Genomic DNA, 15,453 nt, shown 5'->3' on the forward strand with positions numbered 1-15,453 from the left:
GATTCCTGTCAAGGGCACATGCCCCAGTTGCAGACTCGATCCCCAGTAGGGGGTGTGCAGGAGGCAGCCAATCAATGATTCTCTTTCATCATTGATGTTTCTATCTCTCCCTCTCCCTTCCTCTCTGAAATCAATAAGAATATATTTTAAAAAATTAAACCATGAAATATCTTTTCACTACACATGTAACCAATCTCAGGTGTGAAAGCATCAGTTTACAGTAAGATAAATTCTTTCACACAAAAACAAATGAGCCCTTCTGGCTGACAGCTCCCTTTCTAAATGTATCGAGACCAATAAGATAACTAACCTTAATGCTACAGTCCGAGCAATTCAAAACAGAATCTCTTAACCAAAGCACAGCATCCGGCGTCCACATGCCAACAGATTGTGGAACATCTGCTAAACAGCACCTGATGGCCTGAAAAAGAAAACATGATGGAAAAGCAAGCACACTACCTTAAAACAGGTACTTGTGAGTAACGTCAATATTATTTTCCTACAAGTCAGATGTTGCCAAGATAGAAAGCAAGCGACAGCAATAGCTAATAATGACAATCACAGTGCTCAGGCTAGAGCACCTGCTTTCTTCCTGGCTCTGTTTATATTATACTATTATCTTTACTCCTATTACCAGCCAACGCTCATACCAGGCACTTCACCTACTTCTCACCCTACAATAATTCTCTGCTTGACAGGCCAACGTTGTGACCCTATTATATATAGGGTGAAACAGATGTGGAGAGACCATCAGATCACAAAACCGAGAAGACAGGATTGGGACTTATGTCTAGGTCTTCCCTCTAAACCCAACTTAAACAAAAAAAATGAAGTGTCATTTGGATGAAAATTGAGTCCTGTTGGAAAAATCTTTTTGGAGGCGCATGTGCTTCATTCAGCATTTCCTGAGCACTCGTGGGTGCCAGGCAGTTCTGCTCACCTTTGGGAGGAGGTTGTAATGAGAATGAAGAAAAACTGAGACCCATCAATAGCTAAAAGCCTCAGTTCCCACAATCCTTTCGCCTTCCCGCACCTCTGCACAAGCTTTTGTAGAATGGCTACAGCAGGTGGTAGTAAAAGGTGACCTCAGGGACCCCTGCAGTCTCATGGAAGCCGTTGAACTGATGGAGGCAATTCTGTGAGGGGAACAAAACCTACTTCCTGGATTCCTTCTTTCCTCTCTGGGCTACATCCTCCCTGTCATATCCTCTTCTTTCGGGTCTGAGTCTCTCAATGTGTCCCCTGGATGAGGTCACACACTCTATACCTGCAGGGGCCAGGCAGGTGATGAGGGAGTGAGGCGGCCAGGTGGAACCAGCATACTGGCCCTCCGGGGAGAATGCCACTTCCCAAGCTCCACAGAGTACTGTCCCATAAAGGAGAACACTCAATATTGTCTGATTTTCTAGTTTGTCAAGTGTGAAATTATCTGATTTTTAAATTCTGGCAACCAATTCACATTTTAAAACACTAAGAGCCAAGAGGCCAAACCAATATTCATGAGTCAGCTTTGGCCAACAGGCCATCAGTTTGCTGCTCTTAGACCTTTTGGGGAGATGCTGTCAGCCAGAGGCTTGGCCTCACTGGCTTTTAAAGTCCCCCCAACTTCACATCTATTAAACAACGAATTTGGATAAGATTAATAGAAAAAGTTGTCATGGCTTTTAATGCTGTAGCTAAAGAAGGTCTTCGTGACTTTCAGACAGTCAGGAGCAGTGGGATGGAGCCCCCGTCTCCTTCCCCTCCGTAAGGCTGGCCCAGGGGGATGTTCTAACAAGGGGTATAGAGGCCAGAGGTGCTATCAAGGGAAAGTAGCACTTAAAAGTCTAACAATTTTTAAAATTATGGCGGAGCAACAATAGAAGTGATTTTGAAAACTGGCTTGATCCCAAGTTAAACAGCTGCTCTGTAATAGTCATTTTAGAAAAGGCAGTGGTAACTGGAGTGAGAGAAATAAAAGCCATGCTGATTATGAACAAGGGCTTTTTATTCACTGAGCTTTGATGGCATAAGATATCTTCTTGCACATATAAGTCAAGCAGCCTTTTAAAATTACAGAATGTTGAACAATTTTATTTTCAAAAAAGATTAATTTTTATACAAAATCCTCTACTTCTCCTAAAGATAGGAAATAGCCCAGTGAGCCTGGCTCAGTGCTAGCGTTGACCTATGAACCGGGAGGTCACGGTTCAATTCCTGGTTCTGACATGTCCAAGTTGTGGGCTCAATCCCCATCATGCAAGAGGTAGCCGATCAATGATTCTTTTTCATCATTAATGTTTCTAACTCTCTCTCCCTTTCCCTTCCTCTCTGAAGTCAATAAAAATATATTTTAAAAAAACTAAAGGTAGGACATAGTTCTAAACAATTTAAATTAATTCAAAATTCAATTTTTTTTAACAATAGAGGAGAAACAGGCGGAGGTTAATCTTTTTACTAAAACTTATGGGGAAAATATCATATAAGAAAATGTTAAATATAAACATATTTCCATAGATAATGTGTTCTAATCAAAGAACTCTGGAAGTAATTATTTACATACAAACCTTAAAGCTGTGTAGAAGTTGGCATTGACTAAATTATTAAAATGGAACCTCTAACTGGACAACATACCCCAATGACCGAACATACTTGAAAACAAACATCAAACAATGTTCTATAAGTCTGACTGGTATTCTTGTCTAAGACAGCTGAATTTTATATCTGGAAACGAGTGAACAACCACATTTGGATCATTTCCAATTTTGTTACAAACTCAGATTTCAATCATTATGAAGATCAAAACTGATTGGGCAACTCACAACATGATTACAAACATATTCAAGTTTCTTCCAGCAAACCTCCTGAGCTTGTAACACACAGTACCTGAGATGGTATCGAAACCATTTCTCGTAGAAACCGAGAGGGAATTTCCCTGAGCTCAGATACTTTTACGGATGTCACGGTGCCGGAGTCCAGGAATTGAACATCCAGAGTCCGGCTGCTGTGAACGTTCATGATCTGCAATGAGACAAGTTGGCTCATTAATGAGCACATCCCAAAGGTCAAAACGGTTCTGTGCCATGACATTTTGTTCAACTCTAAACTGCAAGTAAAAGCAAGAGACTTCCGTTACCAAATTATCTCTTACTTTAAAAAGTACTTACATGTATTCTTTTAGAGTAGATTGGATTTCAACATCTTGTTGTTAATTTATTTAGTCAGTACCAATCACTAAACTAGTAATAATCAGTAAAATTAACAAATATAGTAATATTTACTATATTTTCAATTCTAGGACACTACTGACTATAAAACAATTTGACACATTATGTATTGCTGATTATAGGATGCAGTCTGCTCTCCACAATCTTAAAATGTGAGAAAAAAAAGATTGTGTCTTAGCAATGTGGAAATAAAGAATAAAGATAATTCAGAGTCCGAATTTTACTTTTAGCAAGTAAATGCTATATTTTTTTAAACCATAAATGGTATTTTGTAGCTTTGTCATAAAACCCAATGATAATTATCTTCATTTGCTCTAACTAAAAATTTGAAACTCAGAAAGTCATAGAGAGGTAAAATAAGTCCAAATTAGTGATTCAAAAATGGGAAAATTACACATTAAATCAAGGCAACATTTGATTTATAAGAACCTAGGTGAATCTTTAAATGCCCATAATTTCCCTTAATAAGTCATTGTGACATTTGGCATCATTGAATACACTGGCCAAATGCAGCCCCATGAGGATGGTCATCTGGGCGGGAACTTCATGCCTACACTGCACTAATTGCCACCATAGGAATGGTGGTGCCTTCAACATAGTGACTGCCATGAATAACTGAACCAGTCTTGGCATGGAAGTCAGATTTCCCAGAAGTAAAGCCTATTCACTGCCCCAGAGAATACTTTATTAATACAATTTTTAAATCTCTTAAGATATGATAAACACAAACAGTACAATGAGGCAGCCTTCTAAAATGTATTTATTCAAACATATACACTGAGTATTTATATTAGTAGGAATGTTATATATTGAATACTTATTATATCCAGGCATAATTGGGCCACAGAGATATACTTTCGCATCTTAAAGAGTTCCTAGTCTCATAAGAGATAATACAAATATATAATCATAAAATAATGTAGTACAGGCAATAATAAAGTTAGAAACTATGAGAACATAGAGGATGGGCACCTGACCCAGACAGGAAGTAGATGTTAGAGCAAGCTTTCAGGAGGAGAAAATGCCTAGAATTGGCATTTCACATATATCCTATAAGTGAATAATATATACATATATATTCTATAGGTTATAATTATCCTTTTAGTCTTTTATCCATGCTTTTACAAAAAATTGATTTACAAAAATTAGAACATATGATACTGTAGAAAGTGAATGCAGACCACTCAGGATGTGTTTAGAGGAAGAATAATGGCAGGGAGATGGACAACCACGAAATGAAGCTGACTGGATGTATAGAATAAGTTAAAAATGCATAGGTACTCAAATTGATGTGTCAAGAGCAAATATATCATTTAAACACATGATCTGCTTTTCATTAATCAATTTTCCTTCCTTAATTTTCTATGTGCATCACTAAAAGAATAAACACTTTTGCTATCTCAAAGATATTCAATACACAATTTGATAGTAATAAAAATAGTACTAGATATGATTCTAAAGATTTGAGCATATGCTGAAAAGTTATTTTTACCAAATAGGCATAGCCTGAAGAAACTGAAGTTGAGAGATAATCTACAAAATTTTGCCGCCCTTTAAAAGGCCATGAACAACAAAGACAAGGCAACTGCCAGGTTGGAGAAAACTGAGAGGACATGACAACTAAACACAACTTGTGATCCTGGGCCAGACAAAGGGCATTTGAGGGACAATCTGGGAAATGTCAGTAAGTTCTGAAGTGTAGTTAATAATATTGTGTCAATGTTAGTTTCCTGGTTTTGATATTGGTTATATGCAAGATGATAACATTTGGAGATGGTCAGTAAGAGGCATATAGGAACTCTGAACTATTTCTGCAATTCTTTAAAAGTCTAAAATTATTTCAAAATAAAAGTTTAAAGAAATTAGTATTTGTGCATTTATATATTATACACTAAACATCACAAACTTTAAAATTCAAATAATGCCATGTTCTTCTTAATGAGTCATGTTTTTGAAGTTTATAGCTAAGCACAAAACTCTTGTTCCTATAACCCAGATCTCAGCCTTCTGAGACACATTCGCATTAATGACAAGAATTACTTCAAAATCGCTGCATTCGTTAAAGTAGACATGACCAAGTTTTACTGAAATAAAGGGAAAATCAGTATAATTTAGTTTTCAATATATTGCTTACACAGTATTAAAAATCAATAGAGCAATGGTTCTTTCCTTCTTAGGGTTAGTTTCTTTGAGAATCTTACAAAAATTATAGATATTTTCCCCCAAGATACATAATACACACACACACACACACACACACACACACACACAATTTGCAAGAACCCTGAAAGTAGAGGTCTCCACACCTAGATTAAGAACCTCTGTAACAAAGGAAAAACAGAGAAAATAAAATGAAGCCCAACTTCTCCATTTTAACAATTGGGAAAATTAGCTATGTTTAAAAAAAGACACAAAGAACAGAAAGAAACAGTAACCACAAAAATAAAAAATCCATCTTTGAAAAACATGCAGAAATACATGATAAAATATAACAAACCTTTCAAATTCATAACTGAGCTCGTAAGAAAATAAGACACTCGTTAGGGACTGGAAATAGAGGAGTGTGTGAACAATGAAGCCAAAGCCATTCTGGGCAGGAGGGAGAGAGGGTTTGAGATGCTCCAAGAAGCTGGAACTCTCAAAGGGTCACAGCGTCAATGGAAGGGTGACTGTGGAGAGCAGTTAGGCAATCATCTCATGAAGCTGAAGGTATGTGTTTCCTATACCCAGAACTGCCTTCCCTACACATGTGCCCTGGGGGATATGCACAGGAAGGTTCGTGGTGGCATTGTTCATAACAAACCATTAGAAACAACCTAAATATCCATCATCAGGAGAATGGAATGACAATGTTGGCATATTCACACATGGTTACTTCACACAGCAATGAAAACAAATGCACCAGAGCTGCACATGTGGACATGGATGAATCTCACAAAGAATAAAACGCATGTCTCAGAAGAACCAATACATTTTACTATTTATATATATTTTAAAAACATTTTTCATCTAGTTATACCATGTTCATTTATTTTTATTATAAATATTTATATTCATTTCTTTATTTCTAGTACCTATATATGAAAGTATCTAGATAGTAAAAGTGTATGTATATAGATACAAACATAGCAAAAGTAAAACGAAATGAATAGGAATGAGAAACACCAAATTCAGGGGTGGCAGTAGAAGAAAGGGTTTGAAGACAGGGAGCATTGGCCATCTTGGTCGTATTTTATTTCTCAAATTGCTTTTTCCATTTTTTTAAAAAACTTGTCTGTATGTTTGAAATATTTCATAATAAGTTTTATAAAAAGTCAAGTGACGAATTTTTACCTCTACTCGCAACCATTTTCCTTTGCAATGGAAGAGGCAGATCTTCCCACAGAAGGGTAAGGAAACGAAGTACTCTGAGGTCATGTGCTGCAAAACAGAATGCATGACACTTTATTACTCTCAGCAAAGAGCATCTGCTACACCACTAGGGAAACAGCCAGTGGCACATGCAATCCGAGGATACAAGCCCAGGGTCACAGAACTTCTGCCTCGCTTCTCTGCACTTGTCGATGGCAGCGATCTACGCTCCGTCCTTGCACATGGCTCATAAATCAGCCTTGTTAAAATGTCTAAAAAGACCAGGAGGGAGGTCAGTGTGATTCATGCAGGCTCTGGCGCCATCAGCTAAACATGAAGAGGGAGGATGAATTCGACAAAGAGCAGAACAGTGAGGAGGCTGGGCGAGCTGTCAATACGGTCTCTTTATTCATCACTTAACAGTTAGATTCAAAGACAGGATTTTAAAATATGGACATCAGAGCCCATGAAAGCCAACACATCATAGCTTTAGGTCTCTTCATCCTCCTCTGCTCCACCCTTGAAGCTGGGGACCTGCCGCGGTATCTTACTCTTCCCCACAGGTCATGCCTCCACTTGGGTTACAAGAGCACCAGGGACTATCCAGAGTGCTTGTCACCACCATAGGTTGTAAGCACATGCATGCAAATGAGCGCTGGCGTCAGCCTCTCTGGATATGTCAGATTTCTCCAAGATAGACTAGCAAATCAATCCTAAGTAATGACCTTGAGATCTATCTAAAACATCTCTAACACAGAAAGAGGCAAAACTATAGATTTAATGCCTTAATTCTAGGCTGTAGTCTGAATACAGGCTTAACCGGATTCAGCACAAATTTAGGAAATACCATTCTATGTAAAACACTGGATTAGGTACTACAGCACCTAAATGAAGGCGCTTACCAGTAAAGCTCAGTCTCTGCCCTCAAGAAGCCTACACTCTAAGACAGTGATGGCGAACCTCTGACACGCGTGTCAGAGGTGACACGTGAACTCATTTTTTGGGTTGATTTTTCTTTGTTAAATGGCATTTAAATATATAAAATCAAAATAAAAAATATAAGTCTTTGTTTTACTATGGTTGCAAATATCAAAAATTTCTATATGTGACACAGCACCAGAGTTAAGTTAGGGTTTTTCAAAATGCTGACACACCGAGCTCAAAAGGTTCACCATCACTGCTCTAAGACAAACCACTATCCAAACAGCTAAAGTTCAGTGCTGCATAAGTGCCACGAGGCCTCAGGGTGCTTTGTAGGTTAGAGGCCAGGGGTCACTTCCAGGGGCGAGGGAGTCAGGGTGGAAGTGGCATTAGGGTTTATCACTCAGAAATCACAGCATATTCTGCATTGTGACTATAATGTCCTAATGGAGCTAAGGAAATCACTTACAGCGGTTCTCAACCTGTGGGTCGCGACCCCTTTGGCGGTCGAACGACCCTTTCACAGGGGTCGCCTAAGACCATCCTGCATATCAGATATTTACATTATGATTCATAACAGTAGCAACATTACAGTTATGAAGTAGCAACAAAAATAATTTTATGTTTGGGTAACAACATAAGGAACTGTATTTAAAGGGCCAGAAGGTTGAGAACCACTGCTTAGAACCTTAAATCAAAACCTCTACATATCCTGATTCAGAAAAGACTACTAGATTTAAAGGGTAAGAAGCTCATTAATAAATTTAAACTGCAGAACCACATTTGCTGAGGTGGTAGGTTCTCAGAGACCATAAAGAGCTTGGGGGAGATGATGCCAGAGGTCTTATTCTCCTAAATTCCATGGTTTCACTGCTGCCCAAGGCAGAGGAGCCAGCTGGCTCTGGCAGACAGGCAGGCACTGTAGGATCATCACCTGCACCTTATCAGTAACAAATCTATCAGTTGCCGAGCACTTACTTAATTAGCCAGGCTCTGTGCTCATTAAGCAGGCTTGCAACTTGTTCTCCTGACAATCCCACATGTACACAGTTTTACCCTCATTTTATAATGCAGAAACTAGTGTGTGTGGGGAAGGGTTTTGTTTTGTTTTACACTGGCAGTCTGTGGCTATTACCCACTATTCTACCTCAAACTATTCAAAAGTTACTCATATGTACATAAACGTAGAGGCCACTTATTTGCAATTTCAGGACTAACTTTACAGGTAGATGACGCTCTGACATACCTTACAATGGAAGTAATCCTCTATCTTATGCAGAAGGTCATTGAGCTTGTTCAGCCCCTTACAAGGCACCTGGCAGTAGAGTGTGCCATCAGAGCAAATATTAGTCACTCTGACATTTGTGTACATGGCATCAACCTGGAACGAACAAGGACATGCCAAGGAGGCTTGAAAATAGAGCATAGTTCCTCCCTATGTAAGGGGTATCTATCTAAAAATCTTCTAAGTTCACCCCAGCTGGTTTGGCTCAGTGGATACGACCTGCAGACTGAAGAGTCCCGGGTTCAATTCCAGTCAAGAGCACATGCCCAGGTTGCAGGCTCGATCCCCAGTAGGAGGCATGCAGGAGGCAGCCAATCAATGATTCTCTCTCATCATTGATGTTTCTATCTCTCCTTCCCTCTGCCTTCCTCTCTGAAATCAATAAACACATATGTAAAAATCTTCTAAGCTGGAGGATAAATAGGACAGAATAAAATCCATAACTTAAATGTAAAAACTAATTTAGGTTCCTCTCTTTCCAAAAGAAATATCTGATATCATCTGTATCAGGCATATAACAGACTTTTTGCATACATTAACTTATTAACACTTTCCATTGTCTGAAAAGCTGAGAATATCCTTCACTTTAGTTTATTTTCTCTCCATTAATTTAGAAAAAGAATTATTACATAAAACATATTTTTTCAACATTACAGAAATGGAAATAAAAAATTATCACCAAATCAATCCCATTATCACCTACTTTCTAATCTGTGTCCACAGGCCACAAGAGTTTTATAATTTAAAAAATGTTTAATCACAGTAGAGGTTTAATTTAGTCATCTTTAGTCAAATCATAATATAAAAATAATTCACTGTTGTTCTACTCATTAAAACAAATATTTTCCCAACATTGCCATGAAGCTTTTAAAATGATCATTTTTAACATCTCATCCTATTCTTTACAGTGGCTGTTTTATAATTTATTTTTGTTTGTTTTATAATTTATTTAAAGGTTTTATTCTTCACATTATTAAAATGTTAAAGCTAATATATAATAATAAAAGCATAATATGCTAGTCTGGACGAGGCTGGAGCTGCAAGGGAAGCCTGGTGCCGGGTGCCAGAGGGAAACCGGTGCTGGCAGCTGGGGGAAGGAAGGCCTACTCTTGCACAAATTTCGTGCATCGGGCCTCTAGTTCTTTAATAGACATCTTCATTGATTTAATTTTCTCGTCTTTTGTAATATCCTCCCCTATTGTCTTTGCAAAATAATTTCATATGAAGTTATTACATATATTATAGAAACTAGAAAATAAAACAAAGATCCAATTCCTAATAATTACTATTATGGTTTTGGCATGTTCCTCACTTCCAGCCCCTCTGCCCCTTTTTCTCAGTATGTATGTAATCTGTCTGTATCTAGCGTTAGCCTAAAATTTACAACATCCTTTTCTGATAACTTCCTTTCCTATGATATGTATAACAGATGATAGCAGTGGTCACAGTGGTACCTGAAGGTGAGCCTCGAGTGACTTGTCACATATGGCCTTTAAGCAGGTGGCATTGATATTGATATCATCTTCTCCTGAGGTATCATACAGAATAACAAGTGGAATATCAGCTTTTTCAAGAATTTCCACTGCAAAGATCTTCCCACAAGTTAAAGATTCAACCACCTTCACTAAACCAGGATCATCACTGAGAGCTTCCAACCCTGAAAAACAGTGAATATTTTAATTTCTACTTAGTTAGAAGAATCATTTTAAGATGGATAGATGGATTGTGGTTTTTATTTATTTACTTATTTCAGAGAAGAAGGGAAAGGGAGCGAGAGATAGAAACATCAATGAGGGTATCATTGATCGCTACCTCCTGCATGCCCCACACTGCAACCCAGGCATGTGCCCTGACCAGGAATTGAAACATAACCTCCTGGTTCATAGGTCAAGGCTCAACCACTGAGCCATGCCAGCTGGGTTGTGTTTGTTTTGGATACTTATTACAGTTAAGACTCTACTACAAAATTCTTAAATTTTATGGGGAAGCTGTGTTTTACAATCTCATTTAAATAACCACCTTTAGGTTTTAAAATATATATTATAATGTGGATGCCTTTTGGAATACTCACACTAAAGCAGGCAATTTAAAACAAGAAGAAAAATTGACCATGAATCAGAATTTCTACCATAGGAGAAGTAACCTTCACCTTATATACGAACATATATTTTTTAAAAATCTAATGCATAAAAAATGCTATCAATCATGTCTGCCCATCATGTATTTGTAATGTTCTTTCCAAAACTATATCCTTGACTTTTTTTCATTTTCTAATTAAATATACACAATTATTTTTCTTATAAAAATGAACATGCATTTATTGGAAATTTAGACAACCGCCCTCCCTTCATTCCTTTCTTCCTTCCTTCTTTCTTTCCTCCTTCTTTCTTTTAAGTATACCATGATGACCCTAAAGATACCAAGGAACTTTCTGACTTATTGTAGAAAGATTCGATAGTGTTTATCATAATATGGATAGAGAGGAATTTTGTTTTAGTCTAATTACTCTTCAAATTCTTTGAAAATTGTAATCCCATGTATCGTATATGTGACAACTTTAAGTTAATCATTAAACTAATTAAAACTAGCTCTCACCTCCCCAATGGTACTATAATGTCTATTTCTATATTTTTTGCCTTTAGGTCCATCAGCAAAAGCTCACAGGATCCCTCAGAGCAACATTTCTCTCATTCTTGTTCTGTTCTCCACACATATGACTTTATCGTTCTTATCAATTGCTCTTTCGTTTCAGCATCCTCAATCTTGTCCTATGCTGACACATTCTTTTCAAAACGAACTCCCACAGGTTTGTAACAGGCTTTTAAAATAACTTGAGGTTTATCCCACAGATAGAGCCAAACCCAGCTCCTCTGACACAAAGATTTACCCTTCCTGGGAAGGAGGGATTTCTTCACAGGGCTAATTCTCATGAAAGAATTTTGATCATTTTCTGAATTTAGCTCAGCCTCTCCTGGCATGATGCATACATATTTCAATGTCTTTCTTCATCACTAACATGGCCACTGTATCCTCCATATTTCCAGTTTATCCCTACAATGTCCCTCTCACACATGTGCATTCCTCTATGCTCCTTGAGGAGGAAAGGAAAGAACAGTGACTGCCAGAGAGTGCACATGACCCGTAGCCAAACTCATGCTTGGGAGCATGGAAGTGTGTTACTTGGTAGTAAGCAGCACCCAGAGTCCATCTCGCTAGGAATGAATGAAGCTGGGAGTCACTTCAAAACAGTTTGAACAACATGATTTAAACTGATCAAATTCCATGATACAGGACCTCCAGCAGTTGTTACTGGAAATTTAGATAAAAAACAACAATCCTTTAAGATGGCCAACAGACATATTTATAATAAAATAAAATATGTATGTTCTATATAACAAAAATATAATAAAAACATTACATTTTTATAATGATCACATCTGATAAAGATTATATTAGACATGATATTTATACCTTTCAAAAAATAACACATTATAACACCTTCGGATATTTAGTACATTTTAGGATTTAACCACAAAGTACAATGGTAATAACGTATCAAAATGGAAAGAGCTTTCAAAAAAGTTCCTCTTACCTGCTAGCTTACACTTTGTAGCTTGGAATGAGAGGGAACAGAACCTTGGGTTCAATTTGTATGCTTTGCTCTTTTCAACATTTTCACTAAATCCATAGTCAACATAGCATACCTAATGATAACAGAAACAATGCTTAGGTTCAAGTAAAATTCTTTATCCTCACTTCTTAAAAAATCACTTGAGGTACTTAATTGGTTCTATTTTATTCCATGATCACCATTTAAGTGGGGCCACACTGCCTGGGAAATGCCAGGAGAGGTGCCCCTGGCTTAACCTGGAAGAGAAAGGCTGGGGCTGGGACCAGGGAAGCCAGGGCTCCTGACTTCCAGCCGCACTCCTCTAATGCACTTTCCAACGGGGAGGAAACGGAAGCCTGCTGAGCTCTGATGCTCTGTTGTTGCCAGCTTCTCGGCAGCAAACCCATCTGGGTCTGCCAGCCACGACTGCCCCTCCCTTTTATTAACATCATAATGCTTATTCCTTCTTGATTTACACCCTTTCACCAAGGATTTGTATCCTGAGGCAGCGCTATTTGTTCCTAGAGAGGGAGTCACTCTGATGGTATTTATCAGATTCTAAATTCCCAAAGCAGCATCCAGGATGGCTGCTCTCAGATATTATGCTTCCAGGGACCGAGATGCTTTCTGTCGATGACAACAACGATGCCATGGCTGGGTGACACTGAATTCTACACATACAAACAAACGCTTGCTTGTTTTGTTATTTTCCGGGTATAGAGTTGGGTAGGCCTTCATTTAGCTCAGCAAAAGGCCCCAAATCTGCTGGACAGAGTTCTGTGTTTGCAGAAATCTGCACCACACTTCCTCGCCATTAGAGCAGATCATTAAGAGCCTGGATAGTATTTTTAAAGTATGAGCAGAACCTGCCCTTGAAAAGGACTCTATAAGCAAAGCCCTTTTTTGAGAAAAAACATTAAGCTGTGTTTTAGAATGATAAATAAGAATCTGAGGGACACCGGGAGGCTGCTCCTCTAGTTAAAGCAGTTGACTGTTATTACAAAAACAAAATAAAGCAAAGCCCAGGGCACAGAAAGACTAGGTAATCGTTTTACTTTCTGCAGCAAATTAATGTTCACAGTTTCTTAGTTCTTAGATTATGGCACCAAACACACAAAACAAAACTTCCTTCAAGCAGAGAATCTAAGGAAGATAAGGCTAGAGACCTGCCTTTCCCTGACCACCTGATCATTGGATCGGTGGAGCCTGTACATGGCCTATTGGAGAGAACCGGCTCTCAGAGTCCATATCGACTCACTGCTCCCTCGGCCTAGATCTCGGCAGGGGCCCTACTGCAGGCAGCCTGCCATTTCAGCAGACAGGTCCATGTCTCCAGTCTCAACTTAGCACCTGTTCTTCCTCCCACAGGCCTCAGGATTCAGGCAGCTTTGTTTCCTTTAATAGCTACCACCGCCTGCCACGTGGATTCTGCTCTTCCCAGACCCAAACTGGAGATACCATGACCTGACAGTAGGATAGAATATGTGATCGTGATTCCTGGGAAATTTAGAATATATTCCTAGCACTGACAAACAGACTGAAGAATAACTGCTCTGAAATCTTCAAAAGTTTTCTGTCATGTTGAGAGCTTTTCTTTTCTTTTTTTAAATCACGATATCATCTATTTGTATGGCAGCTGACGACTATGAAACATCTGCCCATGGATTACCCAGCTTGACTCTCCACACTCTGTGGATGTCGTGGATCAGCACAAACAGGCTCAGAATCCTATCAGGCCCCAGTCCATTCCTGGTTCTCTGGCACCATCAAGTGGCCAAAGATCTCACAGCACCACCTGAGCAATAACCAGCAGACTCTCGAGATGTGAGTCTGGTCAGGCAAACTGGCACCAACCTCATGTTCCTGTTTCTCATACTCAACAGTCGTGGGGCCTGCTTATATTTTCATCCAAGTACAATTTACACTGAGTTAAAAATGCCCATTTAAAGTATAGTTTGATGGGTTTTGACAAATGTAGATACCACACAATCAAGATAATAGACCATCTGCCGCTCCAAAGAGTTCTCTTTCTCCTTTGCAATTAACCCCCCTCCACCTCCTGTCCCAGGCAACCACTGATCCAAGTTCTATCATACAGATAAACTTTCCCCATTCTCGACTTCACTAATATAGAATTATTTAGCAGTTCATGCCTTTTATTGTTGAACTAGTGGCCTGGTGCATGACATTTGTGCACATGGGGAGGGGGGTTTCCCTCAGCCCGGCCTGCACCCTCTCCAATCTGGGACCCCTTGGAGGACGTCTGACTGCCTGTGGGATCGGGCCTAAACCCGCAGTTGGACATCCCTCTTGCAATCCGGGACTGCTGGCTCCTAACTGTTCACCTGCCTGCCCGCCTGATCGCCCATAACCACTCTGCTTGCTGGCCTGATTGCCCCCAACTGTGCCCCCCTTCTGGCCTGATCACCCCTAACTGCCCCCCTCTGCTGGCCTGATCGCCCCAACTGCCTGCCCTGCCGGCCTGCTTGCCCCCAACTGCCTGCCCTGCCGGCCTGCTCGCCCCGGACTGCTTCCCCCACTGGCCTGCTTGCCCCCAACTGCGCCCCCCCTGCCGGCCTGCTCGCCCCCGACTGCCCCCCCTGCTGGCCTGCTCACCCCTGACTGCCCCCCTGTGCCGGCCTTCTCACCCCCAACTTCCCCTCCTTGCCTGCCTTATTGCCTCCAACTGCCACCCCCTGCTGGCCTGCTCACCCCCAACTGCCCCCCCTGCTGTCCTGCTGGCCCCCAACTGTCCCCCACCTGCTGGCCTGATCACCCCCAACTGCCCTCCCCTCCTGGCCTGATATCCCCTAACCGCCTCTGCCTCAGCCCTGCCACCATGGCTTTGTCCAGAAGGACGTGCAGAAGGTCTCCCGGTCTAATTAGCATATTACCTTTTTATTAGTATAGATAGTATGCCATTATATGGATAAACTATAATTTATTTATATTTATATATTCACCTGTTGGTGAACATTTGGGTTGTTTCCAGATTATACTCTTAGTAATAAAGCTGCTACAAATGTGTGTACAAGCCTTTTTGTGGACCTATGTTTCCTCCTGTGTAAATATTTAAGGTC

At 39.8% G+C, this 15,453-nt stretch overlaps 1 protein-coding gene across 2 annotated transcripts in view; it reads right to left on the reverse strand.

Moving 5' to 3' along the window:
- Positions 1-15,453, reverse strand: part of TDRD7 (tudor domain containing 7) — a 54,972-nt gene that overhangs the window by 9,254 nt on the left and 30,265 nt on the right. The window contains exons 9-14 of one of the 2 annotated variants that reach the window (XM_070431120.1): positions 12,356-12,467; positions 10,218-10,420; positions 8,725-8,859; positions 6,540-6,626; positions 2,866-3,000; positions 311-421 (exon numbers count right to left, since the gene is read on the reverse strand). In XM_070431120.1, the coding sequence (XP_070287221.1) occupies positions 311-421; positions 2,866-3,000; positions 6,540-6,626; positions 8,725-8,859; positions 10,218-10,420; positions 12,356-12,467 (783 nt within the window). The remainder of the gene's footprint in view (positions 1-310; positions 422-2,865; positions 3,001-6,539; positions 6,627-8,724; positions 8,860-10,217; positions 10,421-12,355; positions 12,468-15,453) is intronic. The other variant, XM_070431119.1, reaches the window with a different exon arrangement.

Source organism: Myotis yumanensis, unplaced genomic scaffold (assembly GCF_028538775.1).
Source record: "Myotis yumanensis isolate MYYU_CA2020_CCGP unplaced genomic scaffold, mMyoYum1.0.hap1 SCAF_12, whole genome shotgun sequence".
Lineage (NCBI taxonomy): Eukaryota > Metazoa > Chordata > Mammalia > Chiroptera > Vespertilionidae > Myotis > Myotis yumanensis.